At 45.2% G+C, this 22,905-nt stretch overlaps 1 protein-coding gene across 2 annotated transcripts in view; it reads left to right on the top strand.

Annotated features, from left to right (window-relative positions):
• LOC135515654 (glutamate receptor ionotropic, delta-2) overlaps positions 1-22,905 on the top strand; it is a 667,356-nt gene that overhangs the window by 519,791 nt on the left and 124,660 nt on the right. For both annotated transcript variants that reach the window (XR_010451847.1, XM_064939353.1), the window contains exon 11: positions 6,160-6,472. Coding sequence is in view for 1 of the 2 variants with exons in the window: in XM_064939353.1 (XP_064795425.1) it covers positions 6,160-6,472 (313 nt within the window). In the remaining variant the exon portion in view is untranslated. The remainder of the gene's footprint in view (positions 1-6,159; positions 6,473-22,905) is intronic.

Raw genomic sequence — 22,905 nt, 5'->3', positions numbered from 1 at the left:
GCAAAAAAATTATATTTAAACTTAAATAGTTGGAAAATAAAAAATAATTCCAGCTGTTGAGGATTGTAATGGGTCGATAGCATGTGATAAAAATCAAATGAACTCTCCTTTTAGAGAGTACTCTTCAGGACTGTATGAGTCTGAATGTCCTACCAATACCAGAGAGAGATTATTTATTTTACAAATATATCTCTGCCCACTCTTAAGGAGAGTGATAGAATGGCATTGGAGGTACCTGTTTTGGATACGTAAATCATATTGGCCATTAGGGTCCTCTCAGCTGTAAAACACGCATAGAATTTGACAAATGTTTCTCGATAATTATCAATATACCAGTTAATAAGATATCTGATCTAAACGGACCAGGATAAAACTAATCGGGGTTACATTAAGAGATGGACAGTTCTGCTTTTATCACTTTAGGGTAGAGCAGAGGTGATAAAGAAGAACATACTCGTTAGTATAGCGTTCCTTGTGTCAGCTATACCACTTCAGTTCCCTCAGCACTGGTTTAAAGAGATACTGTACATGGTTTATTTTCAAGCTTGTAAAAAGAAAATAAACCACGATTTAACCACAAAAAAAACGTTCATGCCAAGAAGTAAGGGTGGGTTGAATTTATTTAATTTAAACTTTATTTGGACAGGGTATAAGGGCACAGGGCGAGACCCAGATGCAGACACGGGAGGCAGATGGTTCAATTCTCTGATATTTATTAGTATCCAAGGGGCAGACAAGAGAATGGTCGTGGACAGACAAAAGATCATAACAAGGTCAGAGTCCAGGAGGTACAGAGTGGCAGGCGGGCTCGAGGTCAGGGCAGGCAGTATGGTCAGGCAGGCGGGTACAGAGTCAAGGCAGGCAAGGGTCAAAACTGGGAGGACTAGCAAAAAACAGAGAATAGGAAAAAGCAGGAGCACGGAGTAACATCCTGGTTGACTTGACAAAACAAGACAAACTGGCACAGACAGACAGGGAACACAGATATATATACCCAGGGGATAATGGGGAAGATGGGTGACACCTGGAGGGGGTGGAGGTGAGCACAAGGACAAGTGAAACAGATCAGGGTGTGACACAGGGAGTCAATGCTGAGAACAAGGTCTCGTAATTTTTTTTATTGAACCTTTATTTAACTAGGCAAGTCAGTTTAGAACAACTTCTTATTTACAATGGTAGCCTACCCCGGCAAACACTGACGACTCTGGGCCAATTGCGCGCCACCCTATGGGACTCCCAACCACGGCTGGTTATGATACAGCCTGGAATCAAACCAGGGCCTGTGGTGACGCAGTGCCTTACACCTCTTTGTTTAGCGCCTGAGACTTGGGAGCTCAGCTGAGACGACAGGGAGTCACCAAGGCCTCTTTGTTTGGGAGCTCAGCGGTCTAGACAGGGAGTCAATGCTGAGACCAAGGCCTCTTTGTTTAGACAGGGAGTCAATGCTGAGACCAAGGCCTCTTTATTTAGACAGGGAGTCAATGCTGAGACCAAGGCCTCTTTATTTAGACAGGGAGTCAATGCTGAGACCAAGGCCTCTTTGTTTAGACAGGGAGTCAATACTGAGACCAAGGCCTCTTTATTTAGACAGGGAGTCAATGCTGAGACCAAGGCCTCTTTGTTTAGACAGGGAGTCAATGCTGAGACCAAGGCCTCTTTGTTTAGACAGGGAGTCAATGCTGAGACCAAGGCCTCTTTATTTAGACAGGGAGTCAATGCTGAGACCAAGGCCTCTTTATTTAGACAGGGAGTCAATGCTGAGACCAAGGTCTCTTTTCCAGATGAGCCCTATATAGCATCACAATACACATCAAAATACAACAAAACCCATTAAACTACAGATTCATATAAAATATATGTTATTATACACAACAATACACAAAAAGCAAAACACAATGATAAAAAGTAAAAAGGTCTCCTAGCAACCGTCTGAAATGCTCAGAGACCACCAATTCCTCCAATTTTAATGTTTATTGTAGATCATTCCACACTAAAGGTGCAGGGAACTCAACGGCTGATTTACCTAACTCTCTAGACACCAAAGGAGTCTCCAGAGTTAACCAGCCCTGTGAACCAACCCTGTCGTGTTAAATCGTTGTGGAGCAGGGCTTTGTAAACAAAAAGAGTGTAATCTATGTGACTTCAAAGAGGTCCAGCCAACGTTTTGGTAAAGAAGACAATGAGGAGTAATAAAAACAGTTTCCTGTGATGAAACGAAGGGCGCTATGAAAAACGGCATCCGAGGGATTAGGTGTTGCCAATGTGTATTTGTACTACTTGTCATATAATGCGAGATACCCACTGGCATGGGGCTATAAAAACAGGGGAATAGCAGGCACCTGGCAGTGGCTAGAGGAAGAAATAGTGACAGAACATCTCCTTATTATCACTAAGGTATTAACCCCAAGTTCCCACTGCGAGATAGATCATCCACTGCTGTAGTTCTATTGTGAAGTGGCAAAGATACTTCACAAAACGTTATCTGTGCCGATGTCAGAGAATAATAAAATAATAATATAAGCATTTCAATGCCATTTACAATTCAAATCAATTCTCATGTTTAATTCCTCAAAGGGTGTTGATGTGGAATCTAAAAGTTCTTTCGATAACAAACTGAGGGATGTTGCTATCTGGAAAATAACGGTTTCCTCCCTATACAAGCTGGTTGGCTTCTCCTTAAATAGTAACACCTCCACTGAGTTACATTCCGAGCTGGACATGGGGTGTATCTATCACAATGTGACGCAATATAGAAAATACAACATCAATATTCAATTGAGTAAGATATAAGATTATTCAAATGAAGATCTCACACAGGGCATACATCACACCACACAGGTAGAAACAGACAGATCAAAGCCTTTCAGTCTTGTGTTGGCATGGCTATGGTGAGGTCGATACACTAATGCATCTGTTCTGGAATTGTCCGGTCTTCAAACGATTCTGGACTGAGGTATTTGATAGATTGTCTGAAATCTTGAATGCAGAGTGTGTGTACAAAACATTAGGAACACCTTCGTAATATTGAGTTGCACCCCCTTTTGCCTTCAGAACAGCCTCAATTGGTCGGGGCATGGACTCTACAAGGTGTTCCACAGGGAGGCTGGCTCATGTTGACTCCAATGGTTCCCACAGTTGTGTCAAGTTGGCTGGATGTCCTTTGGGTGGTGGATTATTCTTGATACACACGGGAAACGGTTGAGCGTGAAAAACCCAGCAGCGTTGCAGTTCTCGACACAAACCGATGCGCCTGCCTGGCACCTACACCAATACCCCTGTTCATAGGCACTTAAACCTTTTGTCTTGCCCGTTCACCATCTGAATGGCACAGATACACAATCCATGTCTCAATTGTCTCAAGGTGTACAAATCCTTCATTAATAAAGATCCACCCCTTTTTTTTTTTTTTGCCTAAAATAACACCCAAATCTAACCAGGTAGGCGACCTACTGCCCAGTGCTCTATTCTTAGGCAGTCACATTTCTTTATAAAGCCATTTATACACTGAACAACAATATGTAAAGTGAGCAACATAAGCAACATGTAAAGTGTTTGTCCCATGTTTCATAAGCTGAAATAAAAGGTCCCAGAAATGTTCCGTACACACAAAAAGCATATTTCTCTCAAATGTTGGTAACAAGTTTGATTACATCCCTGTTAGTGAGCAAGATAATCAATCTACCTGACAGCTGATTTAAACAGCATGATCATTAAACAGGTGCACCTTTTGCTGGGGACAATAAAAGGCCACTCTAAAATGTGCAGTTTTGTCACACAACACAATTCCACAGATGTCTCATGTTTTGCGGGAGTGTGCAATTGGCATGCTGACTGCAGTCAAGTCCCCCTGAGCTGTTGACAGAAAATTGAATGTTCATTGTTGTTTTAGAGAATTTGGCAGTACATCCAACCAACCTCACAACCACGTGTATGGCGTAGTGTGGGCTAGTGGTTTGTAATGTCAACATTGTGAGCAGAGTGCCCCCTGGTGGCAGTGGGGTTATGGTATGGGCAGGAATAAGCTACGGACAACGAACACAATTACATTTTATCAATGGCAATTTGAATGCAACAGAGATACCGTGACGATATCCTGAGGCGTGGCCCCATGTCGCAAGGATCTGTACAAAATTCCTGGAAGCTGAAAATGTCCCAGTTTTTCCATGGCCTGCATACTCACCAGACATGTCACCCATTGAGCATGTTAGGGATGCTTTGGATAGACGTGTACGACAGCATGTTTCAGTTCCCACCAATATCCAGCAACTTCACACGGCCATTGAAGAGGAGTGGGACAACATTCCACAGGCCACAATCCTAATCAACTCTATGCGAAGGAGATGTGTCGCCTGACTGGTTTTCTGATCTACGGGTTTCTGATCTGTATTCCCAAAAATGTGAAATCCATAGATTAGGGCATAATGAATTTATTTCAATTGACAGAGAGAGAGCAGCAGGTCCGGGACAAGGTAGCACTTCTGGTGAACAGGTCAGGGTTCCATAGCCGCAGGAAAGTAGAACTTGGATCAGCAGCATGACCAGGTGGACTGGGGACGGGGACAGCCAGGAGTCGTCAGGCCAGGTAGTCCTGAGACATGGTCCTAAGGCTCAGTTCCTCCGGGAGGGGAGAGCGAGATGGGAGAATTAGAGGGAGCATACTTAAGGTCACACAGGACACCAGATAAGAGAGGAAAATTATACCAGATAGGACAGACTGAACATAGCCCCCCGGCACATAGACTATTGCAGCATAGCTATTGAGGACTGAGATGGGGGGGTCGGTGGACGCTGTGGCCCCGTCCGATGATACCCCCGGACAGGGCCAATCAGGCAGGATATAACCCCACCTACTTTGCTAAAGCACAAGTCCCACACCACCGGAGGGAAATCAACAAATTACCAACTTACTATACTGAGACAAGGCAGAGTATAGCCCACGAAGATCTTCCCCACCACACGAGCCCGAGGGGGAGCTAGAGCGGACAGGAAGATAATGTCAGTGACTCAACCCACTCAAGTCGAGTATAGATTAAAAAAAGCCTGGCAAGACATGATGCACCCCTCCTAGGGACAGCATTGGAGAGCACTAGCAAGCCAGTGACTCAGCCCCCATAATAAGGTCTGAGGCAGAGAATCTCAGTGGAGAGATGAGAGCCGGCCAGGCAGAGACATCAAGGGTGGTCCGTCACTCCAGTGCCTTTCCGTCCACCTTTGCACCCCTGGGCCAGACTACACTCAATCGTAGACATAGGTTGCATCCCAAATAGCACCCTGTTCCCTATGTAGCGCACTGCTTTTGGCCCTGTCAAAACTGGCGTATTGTATAGATAAATAGGTGCCATTTTGGATGCACGAAAATGGTATTTGCGTACAGTGTCTTCTAATGGTGAGACACAACATGTGGGAGGATATTAGCGCAGCCTAAGTGGGTTTATAGCTGAACCTGGCCTGCATAAACACACACACATGTACGTTGTGTGGCAGATTAAAACAACAATGCTCTCAGTGGACCAACTTGTGTATTCTAATTCATACTCACTGATTGGTTTACTGGCCTTACTGGCCTAGCAACTGCCCTCATCCTCCTAGAAACTATTTCTTGAACTATTTCTTGAACCCCTCCAATGCTCACGCTATGACTCACAGACCACAGACATATTCATCTCCATAAACGCTGCTTCGCTTAAATATAATAGACTCAGATGCAGAAAATGGTAATCCCTACATTTTTCTATTGCAATATTTATGCTTATTAGCATGGTATTTTCCTGTCTATTTAGTTTGAGAAGAGAGTCAGTGTTAATCAGATAGCGAGTTTGGAGTGTTGTTTTGACAACAACAACAAGTAGAGAATGACTGTGATCGTCAGCAGGAGCAGAGAAGCCATGGCAGAAATTAGATATGATTCTATTGATGTGTGCATGACTTGGATTAACGTGTAAAAACAACACAAAGTGATGTTCCATTACTCAGCCATACCAGCAAATACAACACAGGGATTTCTGATGTGTGTGTTCACAGAATCCCCGTCATTTTCTTGACTTCTATACACCTTGAATCTTTCCATTAATGAATCTGGTGTGTGTGTGTGTATTTGTGTGCGTGTGTGCATATCTATGTGTATGCTTGCGCACGTGTCTCTGTGCGTTTGTGTTCCAGCGGGCAGACGTGGGTCTCTCGGCTCTCACCATCACGCCAGAACGGGAGAGTGCGGTGGACTTCACCACACGCTACATGGACTACTCGGTGGGTGTGCTGCTCAGGAAGGCCGAGCGTACCGTGGACATGTTCGCCTGCCTAGCGCCCTTTGACCTGTCGTTGTGGGCGTGCATTGCGGGCACCGTGCTGCTGGTGGGCATCCTGGTCTACCTACTCAACTGGTTGAACCCGCCGCGCCTGCCCATGGGTGCTGTCTCCTCCACCACCTTCTACAATTCCATGTGGTTCGTCTATGGATCCTTCGTCCAGCAGGGTGACTTCCTTTTTGTTTGTATCCTTTTGTTTTTTGTTTTTCCTTTGTGATGTATTGTATTCTTATCACCTGGTTTTAACCAATCAGCATTCAGGATTAGACCCACCCGTTGTATATTGTATTATTATAAACTGTGTGGTTCGAGCCCTGAATGCTGATTGGCTGACATCCGTGGTATATCAGACCGTATACCAGGGGTATGACAAAACATTTATAAGGCACCTCTGGGTTTGTGGTATATGGCAAATATACCATGGCTAAGGGCTGTGTCCAGGCACTCCGCGATAAGTCGTGCCTAAGAACAGCCCTTAGCCGTGGTATATTGGCCATACACCACACCCCCTCGGGCCTTATTGCTTAATTATCACCTGGTGTGTGTCCCTCTATCGTGATAGGAGGAGGGGATGGGGTTAAGACATGGGTTAGCAAACTTTTTTGTCCCATGACCCCATTTTGATATCTGAAAATTCTTGCGACTCCAACCATGTGAAAAAAAGGATGTAATTAACAGCCAATGTTAACGTGTTTATTTGGGGCTATGGCAGTCATTTGATAAACATTCTAAAGGTTTTTCTGATTATCTTCTCAACTCACCATCACATACTGTACTTTTAATGTGGGGCTATGACAGTCAATTGTAAATCCGTCTGACATAATGTCTGTTATCTCACCACCACTAATGAGATGGGTGTGCTGGATGCATGTCGTGTCGGAGCTTCTCGAAGTCAGGGGGGGGCGTGGCTTCTCAAAGTCAGGGGGCGTGGCTTCTCGATGTCGGGGGACGTGGCTTCTCGAGGTCGGGGGGGGGGACGTGGCTTCTCGATGTCGGGGGACGTGGCTTCTCTAAGTCCGGGGGTGTGGCTTCTCGATGTCGGGGGACGTGGCTTCTCGATGTCAGGGGGACGTGGCTTCTCGATGTCGGGGGGACGTGGCTTCTCGATGTCGGGGGGACGTGGCTTCTCGATGTCAGGGGGACGTGGCTTCTCGATGTCGGGGGGACGTGGCTTCTCGATGTCGGGGGGACGTGGCTTCTCGAAGTCGGGGGGGGCGTGGCTTCTCGAAGTTGGGGGGCATGGCTTCTCGAAGTCAGGGGGGCGTGGTCCACAGTGCGCCCCTCATCTCTGCTGTCACATCCAACCTGGATCAATATTTGGTTGTAATGCAGACGAGAGCACTGAATCCAGCTACACACAGATATGAGCTGGCGAAGGGTACCATGACTTTCAATGCTCAGAGGGAGACGGCAGTGTGTTCCCTTTGAGTCAGGAACCAATACTCCTCAGTGACCCGTGAATGTGTTGTCTGCAGAATTCGGTAATTTACCTGCATGTCAACTGAGACAGTATCACAGTCAAATAGATTGGGAAGTAGGTACCAAAGTGCTCTTCCAAGCGTTGGAGGTGAGCAGTCATCACACGTGACAGACATTTACTGATGCTGTTTCCTGTTAGAAACATGCACAGCCGAGGGAATGTGCATGTTTGATTTTGAAAGACTTTCTCCAATAAGAATTATTTCCGCTGAATCCACTAATTGGATCCCTCATCTGTAGAATGTCTTCCCCTGCATGCTTGTGTTCAGTTCCTTCAGTTTCCCAAATATGTCTGTTACATAGACACCAGTGGAGATTTTAGCATGTAAATCGTGGTGCAAAAAATATATACAGGTATATGTTTAGATGCATGCCAGCAAAGCCACTACACAACACAACACTAAACAATACATTAATTGCACTATAACGATGACAAACGGTGTCCACAAACTGTTCGGGTCTACATAAAGCTGTCCCAACAGCAGAGCTTTCTTTTCCGCACCATGGAGTGAATCCTTACCACTGCTACACCTGGCTATTAGCGGAGCCTTGTCTGGCAGCAAAGCACTTCATTAAGCCTAATTTACTGCTTTAAAAAAAAAAGATAGCTGATTTGGCTGACTTGCCTAAACAAATGACGTTTCTATTGACAGTTGAGATGTACAAACTATGGCATAAGGGAAGAATGAGCGTATAAGAGGCAATCCGTAATTTTGATTAAGACCTTAATGACCGAGCTAAGACGGACATAGTCAATATAACTATTGGTTCAGTAATAATTCAGAACATGGGCCATTCTTACAGTATTCTCCCTGTACACCAAGTCAGAACTGTAGGATAAATAAAGGGGCCACATATGTCATGCCTACTCCCGCTCTCCTTCCGCGCCAGGCTGCCCAGAATTACTCACTACCAGCACCATCATTATGCACACCTGTTTCCCTTGTCACGTGCATCAGCGAACCATTGCACTCACCTAGACTAAATCACTTGTGTTATTTCCTTCCCTATATCTATCTGTTCCCCAGCTCTGTCCTTCGCTTCAGCATTAATTGTCGTCTGTCGTTTTGTTACCCAGTTCTGATGCTGTTCCTGTCCTGTTCCATGTCTCTGCTATATTAAATGTACAACTCTCAGTACCTGCTTCTCATCTCCAGTGTCGGTTCTAACAATATAAGCAGACAATGAAAGCTCTTACAATATTCAATGATTACATTTCTCTAACACAGGTTATAGGCTACATATGCACCCCCAAGTCAGAACAGTAAGCTAAGTTATGAGGGAGAAAGGGACCAAATTATTAGGGTGAGGCACATGGGCTACTAACAGCTTACTACACAACATACACTTAGTATTACATTCTTAGCCACATTATACTTCAGCATCCAATACATTATTGAACTCACCTTCTTGTTCTGCGCTAACTTGAACAGGAAGGTGGAACGGCGGTCCTTCTTGTGGGCAAATTTTGTCTTCAAATTTTATCATCAAAGTCTGTCATTCTCTGGATTTATGGTCCTTTCAAGACAACTGGGAACTGAAAAAAAACAAGGTTGAATCATGACGTCAGTGATCTTCAGGTCGTCGCTCTAGAAAGAGGCCCTAGTTCCGACTTGAAATTCCAAGTTGGATGACCATTCAAAACGTATTTTCCCAGTCGGAGCTCGTTTTTTCAGAGTTCCCAGTTGTCATGAACTCAATCAAGTCTGAGATTTCCCAGTTCAGAGTTTCCAGTTGTTTTGAACACGGCTTGAAGTCATGCTGGATTGAAAGCATGACCAATGTATTCAACCTTTTCTGGCCCATGGTGTTGCATGTGAATGTTTATCCTTTTAAGCTTGGAAAAGAGACCCTTAAACCCAGACCACACACCATCTCCACTGAGTATCAGGCTGGTGATTGCTTTTCAACGCTTGCAGTTAGCCACTGATTTCTTTCAAACCACTCATTGTTGAATTTGACATTTCTAATGTTTATGTCCAGTGGCCGATGAGCACCGATGCGTTTTATCTATAATTTATCTTCCTTTGACAAAGATTGAAATGGATTTGCCAGTAGATTGTCGAACTTGATTCATGATGATGACTGCTTGTCAAGCTTGCTAGCTAAGATTTTGGAAGTATGACGTTGACATGATCAGTCCAATCAAATCTACGGTAGATATAATGTGATATGACGTAATTTTATCTGTGGCCAATGACCTTGAGCCTTCTTGGATGGGCACTTCTAATATAAATGTATGGCAGCAACCAAGGGGCTGAATTTTAGTGCTCTCCCCGTAGATTTTACGGTGATGTGGCGTCCCCATGAGTGACGGAACACTGAACCCATCATGGTGCAACTAGAGAACATTACCAACCCCTACGCTCCGTATTTTATGCTGGCTGCCCCACCACCACAGAAAGCACAGAGCGAGGTGGAGAAACACCTGCATTTTGGAGCTGCCTTACTCAAGAAAGCAATAAAAGAGACCATGTTTGTATGCAGTTTTATTAAATCAAATATTATTATTTTTACATTGTTTGGAAACTTATATGTGATACATATTAATGGCAAAATAAAAGTGGGGCTCAATGATGGGTCCACTGAACGATGGGTCGCCACTGAACGATGGGTCCCCTGAATGATGAGTCCCCTGAATGATGGGTCCACTGAACGATGGGTCGCCACTGAACGATGGGTCGCCACTGAACGATGGGTCCCCTGAATGATGGGTCCACTGAACGATGGGTCGCCACTGAATGATGGGTCGCCACTGAACGATGGGTCCACTGAATGATGGGTCGCCACTGAACGATGGGTCGCCACTGAACGATGGGTCGCCACTGAACGATGAGTCCCCTGAATGATGAGTCCCCTGAACGATGGGTCGCCACTGAATGAGGGTTCGCCACTGAATGATGGGTCCCCTGAATGATGGGTCACCACTGAACGATGGGTCCACTGAATGATGGGTCGCCACTGAACGATGGGTCGCCACTGAACGATGGGTCCCCTGAATGATGAGTCCCCTGAACAATGGGTCGTCACTGAACGATGGGTCGCCACTGAACGATGGGTCGCCACTGAATGATGGGTCACCACTGAACGATGGGTCGCCACTGAATGATGGGTCGACTGAATGATGGGTCGCCACTGTATAATGGGTCGCCACTGAATGATGGGTCCCCTTAATTACGGGTCCCCTGAATGATGGGTCCCCTGAATGATGGGTCCCCTGAATGATGGGTCCACTGTATAATGAGTCGCCACTGAATGATGGGTCCCCTTAATTACGGGTCCCCTGAATGATGGGTCCCCTGAATGATGGGTCCCCTGAATGATGGGTCCACTGTATAATGGGTCGCCACTGAATGATGGGTCCCCTTAATTACGGGTCCCCTGAATGATGGGTCCACTGTATAATGGGTCGCCACTGAATGATGGGTCCCCTTAATTACGGGTCCCCTGAATGATGGGTCGCCACTGAATGATGGGTCCCCTTAATTATGGGTCCCCTGAATGATGGGTCCCCTGAATGATGGGTCCCCTTAATGATGGGTCCCCTGAATGATGGGTCCCCTGAATGACGGGTCCCCTGAATGATGGGTCCCCTGAATGATGGGTCCCCACTGAATGATGGGTCCCCTTAATTATGGGTCCCCTGAATGATGGGTCCCCTGAATGATGGGTCCCCTGAATGATGGGTCCCCTGAATGATGGGTCCCCTTAATTATGGGTCCCCTGAATGATGGGTCGCCACTGAATGATGGGTCCCCTGAATGATGGGTCGCCACTGAAGGAGACACATTTTCTTTTCATGACACGGGAAGTCAATTAAGTATTTTTTTTACATCCATTGTAAATGACAATAGTTCCTCTCTTAAAGTGAAAAATCTTTCCAACACTCCCCCTCGATAATCACCAAGCCTCTGTATAAAATAGAAGACTGTCATACTCTGATCCCATATCTCCACATAGTTTTACGAACAGGCGTGCGCACAGTGGGTGTGGTTTACAATCAAAGTTACCTGCTGCAGTATATCTCTGAGTTCTGTGCTCAGCTCTTTTGCCGCCAGATACTCTCTGTGTATCTATCATACAATGCGTCCATATGGCAGAGGGAGACACATTCATAACTAACCTGTGCAAAAGCCCACCATTCGATCCCATGTAATCAGTTTTTGTCAATATAGCCACGCAGCACACTGAACATCCCGTGCCGTTTCATGCTCGGGAAACGTGAGACAGAAAAATATGTCCTTATTGAATAGAATCCGCTGATATGTATAGAGAACAAAAGTCAATGCTTGGGCATCTCGGCCCTCACATCTAACGCCCATTTGGAGACCATAAGCTGGGGAGTTTTTGAGTCGTTCAGTCAGTTTCCTCTTGATTGCTAACAATAGCATGAATTATTACTTCAACAGTGTTATCTGACGAAGGCATTGATTTGAGTTTCTGTGCCTCCGTCTCCTTACACATTGTTTTCACCTTATTAATTGTGGCCGTTATTATCAAAGTCTCTGCAGCAGTGTGTGGTTTCATAATGTAGCAGGCCTAGCCATTCACCATGGGAATGATTCAAGTGCAACCATCAAGTCCGTTCCTATCCCATGATCTAAGGGCGCTCTCTGGTTGAATTAGATCTTTTAGATTGGAATCATTTTCATTTAGATTTTTAAGGTTATTATAATATATATATATTTTTTTTTCACCTTTATTTAACCAGGTAGGCCAGTTGAGAACCAGTTCTCATTTACAACTGCGACCTGGCCAAGATAAAGCAAAGCAGTGCGACAAAAAACAACAACACAGAGTTACACATGGAATAAACAAAAGTACAGTCAATAACACAATAGAAAAATCTATATACAGTGTGTTGAGTAAGGAGGTAAGGAAATAAATAGGCCACAGTAGCAAAGTAATTACAATTTAGCAAATTAACACTGGAGGGATAGATGTGCAGATGATGATGTGCAAGTAGAAATACTGGTGTGCAAAATAGCAAAAAAAGTTAATTAAAACAATATGGGGATGAGGTACTGTATATATATATACAATATATAGATTGAACAAAAATATAAACCCCACATACAACCATTTCAAAGATTTTACTGAGTTACAGTTCACAGAAGGAAATCAATGAATTTAAATACATTCATTAGTCCCAAATTTATGAATTTCACATGACTGGGCAGGGGTACAGTCATGGGAGGGAATAGGCCCAACCACAAGGGAGCCCTCCCCTCTCCACAGACAATCCCGCAGGTGAAAAAGACAGATGTGGAGGTCCTGAGATGGCGTGAGGATGTTTGGACGTGTTGCCAAATACTCTAAAACAACATTGGAGGCGGATTATGGTGGAGAAATTAACATACAATTATCTGGCAACAGCACTGTGCCAATAGCACGCTCCCTCAAAACTTGAGACATCTGTGGCATTGTGTTTTGTGACAAAACTGCACATTTTAGAGTGGCCCTTTATTGTCCCCAGCACAAGGTGCACCTGTGTAATGATCATTCTGTTTAATCGGTTTCTTGATATGCCAGGTGGATGAATTATCTTGGCAAAGGAGAAATACTAACAGGGATGTAACCAAATTTGTTCACAAAATTTGAGAGAAATAAGCTTTTGTGTGAATTGACTTTCCTGGGATCTTTTATTTCAGCTCATGAAACATGGGACCAACACTTTACATGTTGAGTTTATATTTTAGTTCAGTAAATATTTTTGTATATATATTTCCAGATTTTGGAAATTCCCCCATGACCCCATTTTGGGTCGTGACCCCTATTTTGGAAACCGCTGGGTTAAGAGAAGAGAATGAAAGAAAAGTGAACGGGGTGGGAGAGATGAGTGATGTGGATAGAAGAAGAGAGAGAGGATTGATGTGAAGAGGAGAAGAGAGAATAAAACATAGTGATGGTGGTCTTTCGGTGTTCTTTCAAAGGTCAGGTTAAAATCAATTCCTCTGGATTTGAGGAGAGGGAAGGAGAGGGGTGGGAAGGGGAGGAGTTGGGCATGGGAGCTTAGGGAAAGTAAAAGGAGAAAAGAATAGAAAAAGCAGATAGCGATAGATAATGGCATTGACTAAGAGAGAAGATGTGAGGTGTTTTGAGGCAAAGGGAAGGAGCTGTGAGGTTTTATTTTTTTCATGACTCATGAATAGTTTTGGGCCACATTTATTATGCAAATTCTGTGAGTGATTTTGGCATTCTATTTTAAATGAGCCGCAGATGAGCTCACAGAAATACAAGCAACCTCTTAATCTACATTTTACTAATGGTGGTAATGATGATACACGCTAATTGTTCCCTTTTATTCACAATCATTCTTCTGTTAGTTGTAATTAAACTTTAGTCATCTAGTCATTATTGCGCAAAATCTAATTATTTGTATACACACTCTCACCTCAGTATCAACAACGAGGCAAACTACTTGCGCGATAGTATTCAACGGTCAATAATGGCTGAATATGCAATGGATCAACAAGGCTGTTTAACAGGAACAGTTCATGCGGAGACACACACACCATGCTGAAGGGGATGCAGTTATATTCTGTCCCAAATCTCACCTTGGCTACATCGCATATTCAATTTAACTAGGCAAGTCAGTTTACAATGACGACCTACCCTGGCCAAACCCTATCCCGGACATCGCTGGGCCAAATGTGCGCCGCCTTATGGGGACTCACAATCATGATCATCACAATCACAATCAAACCAGGGTCTGTATTGCTGCCTCTAGCACTGAGATGCAGTGCCTTAGACCACTGCGCCATTCGGGAGCTTTTAATCAGGACCCATACTAGTGCACTATATAGGGATTATGGAGCCATTCGGGACTGAAACAACATTGTCCTCAGGGATGAATTGATTTGGAGGTCCTCAGTACCCAACAACATCCCAGATAGTCTGCAGATATAGATGAACGGTCCAACATGACACTGCAGCGCCAGGATGAACGGTCCAACATGACACTGCAGCACCAGGATGAACGGTCCAACATGACACTGCAGCGCCAGGATGAACGGTCCAACATCACACTGCAGCACCAGGATAAACGGTCCAACATCACACTGCAGCACCAGGATGAACGGTCCAACATGACACTGCAGCACCAGGATGAACGGTCCAACATGACACTGCAGCGCCAGGATGAACGGTCCAACATCACACTGCAGCACCAGGATAAACGGTCCAACATCACACTGCAGCACCAGGATAAACGGTCCAACATCACACTGCAGCACCAGGATGAACGGTCCAACATGACACTGCAGCATCAGGATGAACGGTCCAACATGACACTGCAGCACCAGGATGAACGGTCCAACATGACACTGCAGCACCAGGATGAATGGTCCAACATCACACTGCAGCACCAGGATAAACGGTCCAACATGACACTGCAGCGCCAGGATGAACGGTCCAACATGACACTGCAGCACCAGGATGAACGGTCCAACATGACACTGCAGCGCCAGGATGAACGGTCCAACATGACACTGCAGCACCAGGATGAACGGTCCAACATGACACTGCAGCACCAGGATGAACGGTCCAACATGCCACTGCAGTGCCAGGATGAACGGTCCAACATGACACTGCAGCACCAGGATAAACGGTCCAACATGACACTGCAGCACCAGGATGAACGGTCCAACATGACACTGCAGCACCAGGATAAACGGTCCAACATGACACTGCAGCACCAGGATGAACGGTCCAACATGACACTGCAGCACCAGGATGAACGGTCCAACATGACACTGCAGCACCAGGATGAACGGTCCAACATCACACTGCAGTGCCAGCTTTGTCATCCAATCAGTGGCTGTGTCCTGAATGGCACCCTCTTCCCTAGATGGTGTACTATCTTATGGGCTCTGGTAAAGGGAATAGGGTGCCATTTTTTAGGGAATAGGGTGCCATTTCGGATGTACTCAGTTGTCTCTCTGTTTGATGCGTTTTATACCATACACTTTGTACAAAGAAGCACCTTTTTGGAACAATTCATTGGCCGCCTATGATATGTAGCCTGGGTCCCAGATCTGTTTGTGCTCTTGTCAACATCATTGCTGTCCTTGTCAAGCCAATTTGCATGACAATGAGTGACAAGGTGTTGGCATGGTAGCACACACAGACTGGCACACGGGCTACGTGGAATGGGGTCGTGGATAGAATGAGACGGGGTTGGAAAGCTTTAGTTTTTGTCGGTTGAAGTCTTGTTCTAGCGTGTAGATATTTTTCATTTTTCAGCTCAAACGATTCATTTTCTGCCTTGCCTTTTTGTTACGTGTTTGCACAATTCAATTTCACTAGTTCACAGTCCATTTGCAACTCTATTTGGAGGTGGCATCCTCAACATGCAGAGGCCTGCCTCCCTTCTGTTTCCATCATTTCCTTAGTTTAGTGTATCCGTTCAGCCAGAAGAGGATGGCTTTTCTGTTTCCTCCTAGCTTACTTCGTTCTCTGGCCACTGTGCTCCTCCTACTGAAAATGACTTCCTCTTTGGGGTTTGGGCTGGATAACTATAAAACACTGTGACAATTCCTTATGTAAAAAGGGCGTTATAAAACAGAGTTGATTGATTGATCGTTCGGTAGAACTGGAGATAGTCTATTGTGGACTCCCTCAGAGGACAATTCCTGTAGATCTGAGAGGATATTATAGGTCTAAGCGATATGGTTGCCCTCTGACGGGCTAGGTAGAATCTCCGCCATATTGCTTACACATATCCATCTGTATCAGGTCTACAGTACATCTAAAGCATCTACTTAGAGCTTGGGGACCATTTAGGATTGGGGTATTTGCCTGTGTCAGCTGTCTCCGCCTTTAATCGTTTAAATCAAGGGATCTCTCAAAGCTACAGAATCACGTTCAGACCCATGTTATCCCAGAGTTGTTTGATCAGTGTGGAGTTGTGAAGTAAAACGAAACAGATTTGTAGTGGATAGCAGCACCCCTGAAGTCTAATCTTTCTCTCTGACCGGCTCCAATTAACCAGCAAAAATACTGTCTCTGTTCGAAGGTTCCCTCCTCCGTTTGGCCCCAGGGCTGAGGTCCAACAGTACAGTCATGAACGTTATAGAGAGAGGGATAAGAGTGATTTCTTTCATTTCTCCTGTTCTACGTTATTAATTATGTTGTCAATGCGTGATCGTGGAGACTGGTTGGTATTGTAGGCAGCCATAGAGACGAGTGTGCGGTGTGGTCTGTTTGTGTGTGTGTGTGCGTGCGTGGTGTGGAGGGGAAACACAGGGAGACATGTCACCGTGGCGCTCTCGATGCAGACATCTCTCAATTAGAACACGCTCGGCATGATGCCACTGCTAGAGACCTGCAGCACCAGGTAAACACCATCAGCCCTTCTTTACTGTAAAAACCAAATGTCAACTGCAGTGTTCCTCACATGGCTTACTGTAAGAACCAAATGTCAACTGCAGTGTTCCTCACATGGCTTACTGTAAAAAACAAATGTCAACTGCAGTGTTCCTCACATGGCTTACTGTAAAAAAACAAATGTCAAATGTCAACTGGCTTACTGTAAAAAACAAATGTTGCAGTGTTGCTCACATGGCTTACTGTAAAAAACAAATGTCAACTGCAGTGTTGCTCACCTGGCTTACTGTAAAAACCAAATGTCAACTGCTGTGTACCTCATCTGGCTTACTGTAAAAACCAAATGTCAACTGCAGTGTTCCTCACATGGCTTACTGTAAAAAACAAATGTCAACTGCAGTGTTGCTCACATGGCTTACTGTAAAAAACAAATGTCAACTGCAGTGTTGCTCACCTGGCTTACTGTAAAAACCAAATGTCAACTGCTGTGTACCTCATCTGGCTTACTGTAAAAAACAAATGTCAACTGCAGTGTTCCCCACATGGATTACTGTAAAAAACAAATGTCAACTGCAGTGTTCCCCACATGGCTTACTGTAAAAAACAAAACAAAGGATTGATTACTGTACTGGGTGGTAAATTGTGGGTGGGTCTGAAACCATGCTTGCACCATTTGAGCATGGTGGAACCTGACATTATCCCACACAATGACATAGGTCACGCCATCAGCTCTACAGACCTGATTTAGCTCATCAAGGAAGGTTACAAGAAGAGCTGCATTATATGATTCAATACGAGGTCGGCATCCCACCACACCATCTTCCAATATAGCCACACACATGGTGATGTTGGCCCCACGTTGTCCAGGTACTTGGATGGTTGCCCGCTGGCCAATGAACTTCCGACCTCTCCTCCTTGTCTTGGCCAGGTTGAAGCCTGCCTCATCAAAAATAGGAATTCGTGATGGTTTTCGTCAGCATCCAGCTCCATCAACCCTCTAAAAATATATTTTGGAAAGAGAATTACTGATTTCAATGATGTAGAATTTTGGGGGAATTTTTCACAACAGGCATCTTGAAACTGAACATACTCAGTCCTCAGTTGCTTCACTCTGTCTGAATTTCTTTCAAAAGGCACACGGTATAGTTGTTTTAGAGACGCCTGGTGCCTTTTCAGCATGCGTGGAATAGTCAGCAAAAGTATCATTTCTGGCCCGAACCAAATTGACCGCAGCCCGCTCTTGATGGTCAGCATTTTGCCTCTGCCTCCCCTATTTGGCCGAGGATCAATTCTGCAGGGAAAATTACAGTAAGAACACATTTAGTCACATCACCTACTCTGTGGTACATATTGGCATGCAGTATACAGTCATTTGACAATTGAGAGGAGCCTAATGTTTAGTGCATGCTGAAGACTTACCAATCCTCATTGCAGAAAGTTCTCATGATTAAAGCCACGGTTGATCTTCTGAGGTTTGGTTGAATCATTGTAGCTGCCTCAGTTGTTGTCATGCCATGATTTACGACATGGTCTAGAACTATTGCTCGGATTTCATTGGACACTCTTTGCTGTTGCTGCCGCTGTCTTGGTCCGTGGCCTTGTCCTCTACCACGTTCCCCCACACCTCTCAGACAAGGCTCACGACCACCTCTAAGAAGAGGTGTTTGGTCCATGGCCTTGTCCTTGTCCTCTACCACGTTCCCCCACACCTCTCAGACAAGGCTCACGACCACCTCTAAGAAGAGGTGCTTGGTCCATGGCCTTGTCCTCTACCACGTTCCCCCACACCTCTCAGACAAGGCTCACGACCACCTCTAAGAAGAGGTGCTTGGTCCGTGGCCTTGTCCTCTACCACGTTCCCCCACACCTCTCAGACAAGGCTCACGACCACCTCTCAGAAGAGGTGCTTGGTCCGTGGCCTTGTCCTCTTCCACGTTCCCCCACACCTCTCAGACAAGGCTCACGACCACCTCTCAGAAGAGGTGCTTGGTCCATGGCCTTGTCCTCTTCCACGTTCCCCCACACCTCTCAGACAAGGCTCACGACCACCTCTCAGAAGAGGTGCTTGGTCCGTAGTCTTGTCCTCTACCACGTTCCCCCACACCTCTCAGACAAGGCTCACGACCATCTCTCAGAAGAGGTGCTTGGTCCGTGGCCTTGTCCTCTACCACGTTCCCCCACACCTCTCAGACAAGGCTCACAACCACCTCTTAGAAGAGGTGCTTGGTCCATGGCCTTGTCCTCTACCACGTTCCCCCACACCTCTCAGACAAGGCTCACGACCACCTCTAAGAAGGGGTGCTTGTCTCCTGCCATTCCTTTGACCACCATGTCTTCCTCCTCCCACTGCTTGACCTCTATTGTGACATGGATCACCTACCATGTTATCTCTATGTTGTTGTAGGTGAATACCACTCATTTCATTATATACTCGTGCCACAATGTGAAATCAATCATCAGTAACGAGTTGGTAGTATTGGAAAAGCAATTACAAGGGCCTGCATACATATACTCACCGGCCACTTTATTAGGTACTGTTCCTTCGAACAGCGAATCATGTGGCTTCCAGCAACTCAATATATAGAGTAGAGAGCTTTAGTTGTTGTTCGACCAAACATTAGAACTGGCAAGATGCGTAACCTAAGCAACTTTGACCATGGTATGATTGTTGAGGCTACACATGGTGGTTCCAGAACCTCAGAAACAGCTGCCCTCCTGGTATTTGTACGCACTACAGTCTCTAGAGTTTACAGAGAATGGTGCGATAAACTAAACACATTCAGTGAGCGGCAGTTCTGTGGGCAAAAACACCTTGTTTACGAGAGAGGTTAGAGGCCACAGAAAGGCCACAAATGCTCAAATAACAGCCGTTTAAAACAATGGTGTGCAGAAAGGCATCTCTTAACGTACAACATCGTGAATAATTCAGGATGTTGTGGAGGCAAAAGGGGGTCATACCCAGTGCTAGATAAGTGTACCTAATAAAGTGGCCGGTGAGTTCAGTAATGTCAAATCTGAAAACATGGTCTGGAAAAGTGGTACATGGGACCGTAGAAACAGTGTCTGATAAAGAATGATATATATATATATATGATGAAATTATACATCCATAGATAATGTAGTCCAATTGGTCCATGTTCCACTGTAATTGGTGTCAATGGATCTCGTTAACCTGAAACTTTCATGATCTAAACATGGAATATTGTTTGTCAGTTTCCATAAAACTATGCATTAAGAGTAATGCAACAGTTACTTATCATTTTGATCAGTTGTATCAATTGATAGTTAGATCATTGTAATGAAATGAATAGGCAGTCATCTCAGATGTAATGTGTGAATTTCATTTTGAAATGGCATTACTTTGACGTTAAGTTTTGGTTCAATTAACAAATTATCTTAGCTTTATGTGTATTGTATCCAAGCAATTGGAAAAAGTGTTCGTTTTGAAAAATGTGCATTTTGATCATCAGTTTTGTGAGTTTTGTGTCTAGAGTTTTGAAATATGACATCAAGGTTCTGAAATTAGTGCCAAAGTGATTTGTGCCAAAACTGTAACACCTACACGCACACACATACACACACAATGGTGACAAAAGAGCTGAGCACAGAACTCAGAGATATACTGCAGCAGGTAACTTTGATTGTAAACCACACACACTGTGCGCACGCCTGTTTGTACAACTATGTGGAGATATGGGATCAGAGTATGACAATCTTCTATTTCACGCCGAGGCTTGGTGGTTATCGAGGGGGAGTGATGGAAAGATGTTTCACATTGACAGAGAAACTGCTGTCATTCTCAATGAATGTAAAAAACAAACATACTGTGCCTCCTTCAGTGGCCACCATCATCCAGGGCAGGTGAGGCAGAGCCCCACCTGTTTTTTAAAGCTGCATACAAACATGGTCTCTTTTTTTTGCTTTCTTGAGTAAGGCAGCTCCAAAATGCAGGTGTTTCAGCCTCGCTCGGTTCTTTCTGTGGTGGTGGGGCAGCCAGTGGAAAATACGGAGTGTAGCGGTTGGTAATGCTCTCTAGTTGCGCTGTGATTGGCTCTGTGTTCTGTCACTCATGGGGACTCTACGTCACTGCACAATCTGCTGTTTTTTTGTGAAAGACAATGTCACACCCAGTAGGACAGCTCAGTCCACAGCCTACTCCTCCTCCTCAGCCAAGACAAAAAGAGAAATGCAAATGAAACAGAAGACGAGAGAAACTGATTCCAGACTGTGAATCCAAACAGAGTTTGTCGGTGTAACCCCAAGAAAATAGACCCTCTCCTTCTCTCCGTTGCTTCAGTAGAGAAACAGACAGCTGGTCATTTCAGGTTTGTTCATGTTCATGAATACGTTGACACCTATTCAAATTAGTAGATTCGGCTATTTCAGCCACAGTCGTTGCTGACAGGTGTATAAAATTGAGCACACAGCCATGCAATCTCCATAGACAAACATTGACAGTAGAATGGCCTTACTGAAGAGCTCAGTGACTTTCAACGTGGCACCGTCATAGGATGCCATCTTTCCAAAAAGTTTGTTTGTAAAAATGTCTGCTTTGCTAGAGCTGCCCCTCAACTGTAAATGCTGTTATTGTGAAATGGAAATGTCTCGGAGCAACAATATCTCTGTACTCAGTTGGAACACTCACTACCGAGTTCCAAACTGCCCCTGGAAGCAACGTCACCACAGTCACTGTTCGTCGGGAGTTTGGTGGGGCAGCAAGTGGAAAACACAGATCGTAGGGGTAGGTAATGTTCTCTAGTTACGCCGTGATTGGCTCAGTGTTCTGTCACTCATGGGGGCGCTACATCACTGCAAAATCTACGGGGAGAGCTCGAAAAGTCAAGCCCCTTGGGTGCTGCGATAGATTTGCGTTAGAATGCCCATCCTGTGGTAGGGATTCACTCCATGGTGCTGAAAAGAATGCTCTGCTGTTGGGACAGCTTTATGTAGACCCTAACAGTTTGTGGGCACCGTTTGTCATCGTTATAGTGCAATTAATGTATTAATTGTGTTGTGTTGTGTAGTGGCTTTGCTGGCATGCATCTTAAACGTTTTTGGGGAGTATGCCCCACCAAGATTGACATGCTAAATTCACCACTGGCACACACATACAGACACACACACACACACACACACACACACACACACACACACACACACACACACACACACACACACACACACGAACACACACACACACACACACACACACACACACACACACACACACACACACACACACACACACACACACACACACACACACACACACACACACACACACACACACACACACACACACACACACACACACACACACGAACACACACACACAAGTGCTCACACACACAGCTACAGCGCATACCACTGTGTTCATTTACCCTGCCATGGAGATACAGACCAACTCGGGCTCTGCTCAAACACTCCAACTCCATCCATCTGTGGACTGAACATCCAGACATTCGCCCCATCCATCTGTGGACTGAACATCCGGGCATTCGCCCCATCCATCTGTGGACTGAACATCAAGACATTCGCCCCATCCATCTGTGGACTGAACATCAAGACATTCGCCCCATCCATCTGTGGACTGAACATCAAGACATTCGCCCCGTCCATCTGTGGACTGAACATCAAGACATTCGCCCCATCCATCTGTGGACTGAACATCAAGACATTCACCCCATCCATCTGTGGACTGAACATCCAGACATTCGCCCCATCCATCTGTGGACTGAACATCCAGACATTCGCCCCATCCATCTGTGGACTGAACATCCAGACATTCGCCCCA

This window comes from Oncorhynchus masou, chromosome 1, assembly GCF_036934945.1.
Source record: "Oncorhynchus masou masou isolate Uvic2021 chromosome 1, UVic_Omas_1.1, whole genome shotgun sequence".
NCBI lineage: Eukaryota > Metazoa > Chordata > Actinopteri > Salmoniformes > Salmonidae > Oncorhynchus > Oncorhynchus masou.
The sequence above is the reverse complement of the archived record's forward strand: the minus strand, read 5'-3'. Positions and strand labels throughout refer to the sequence as shown.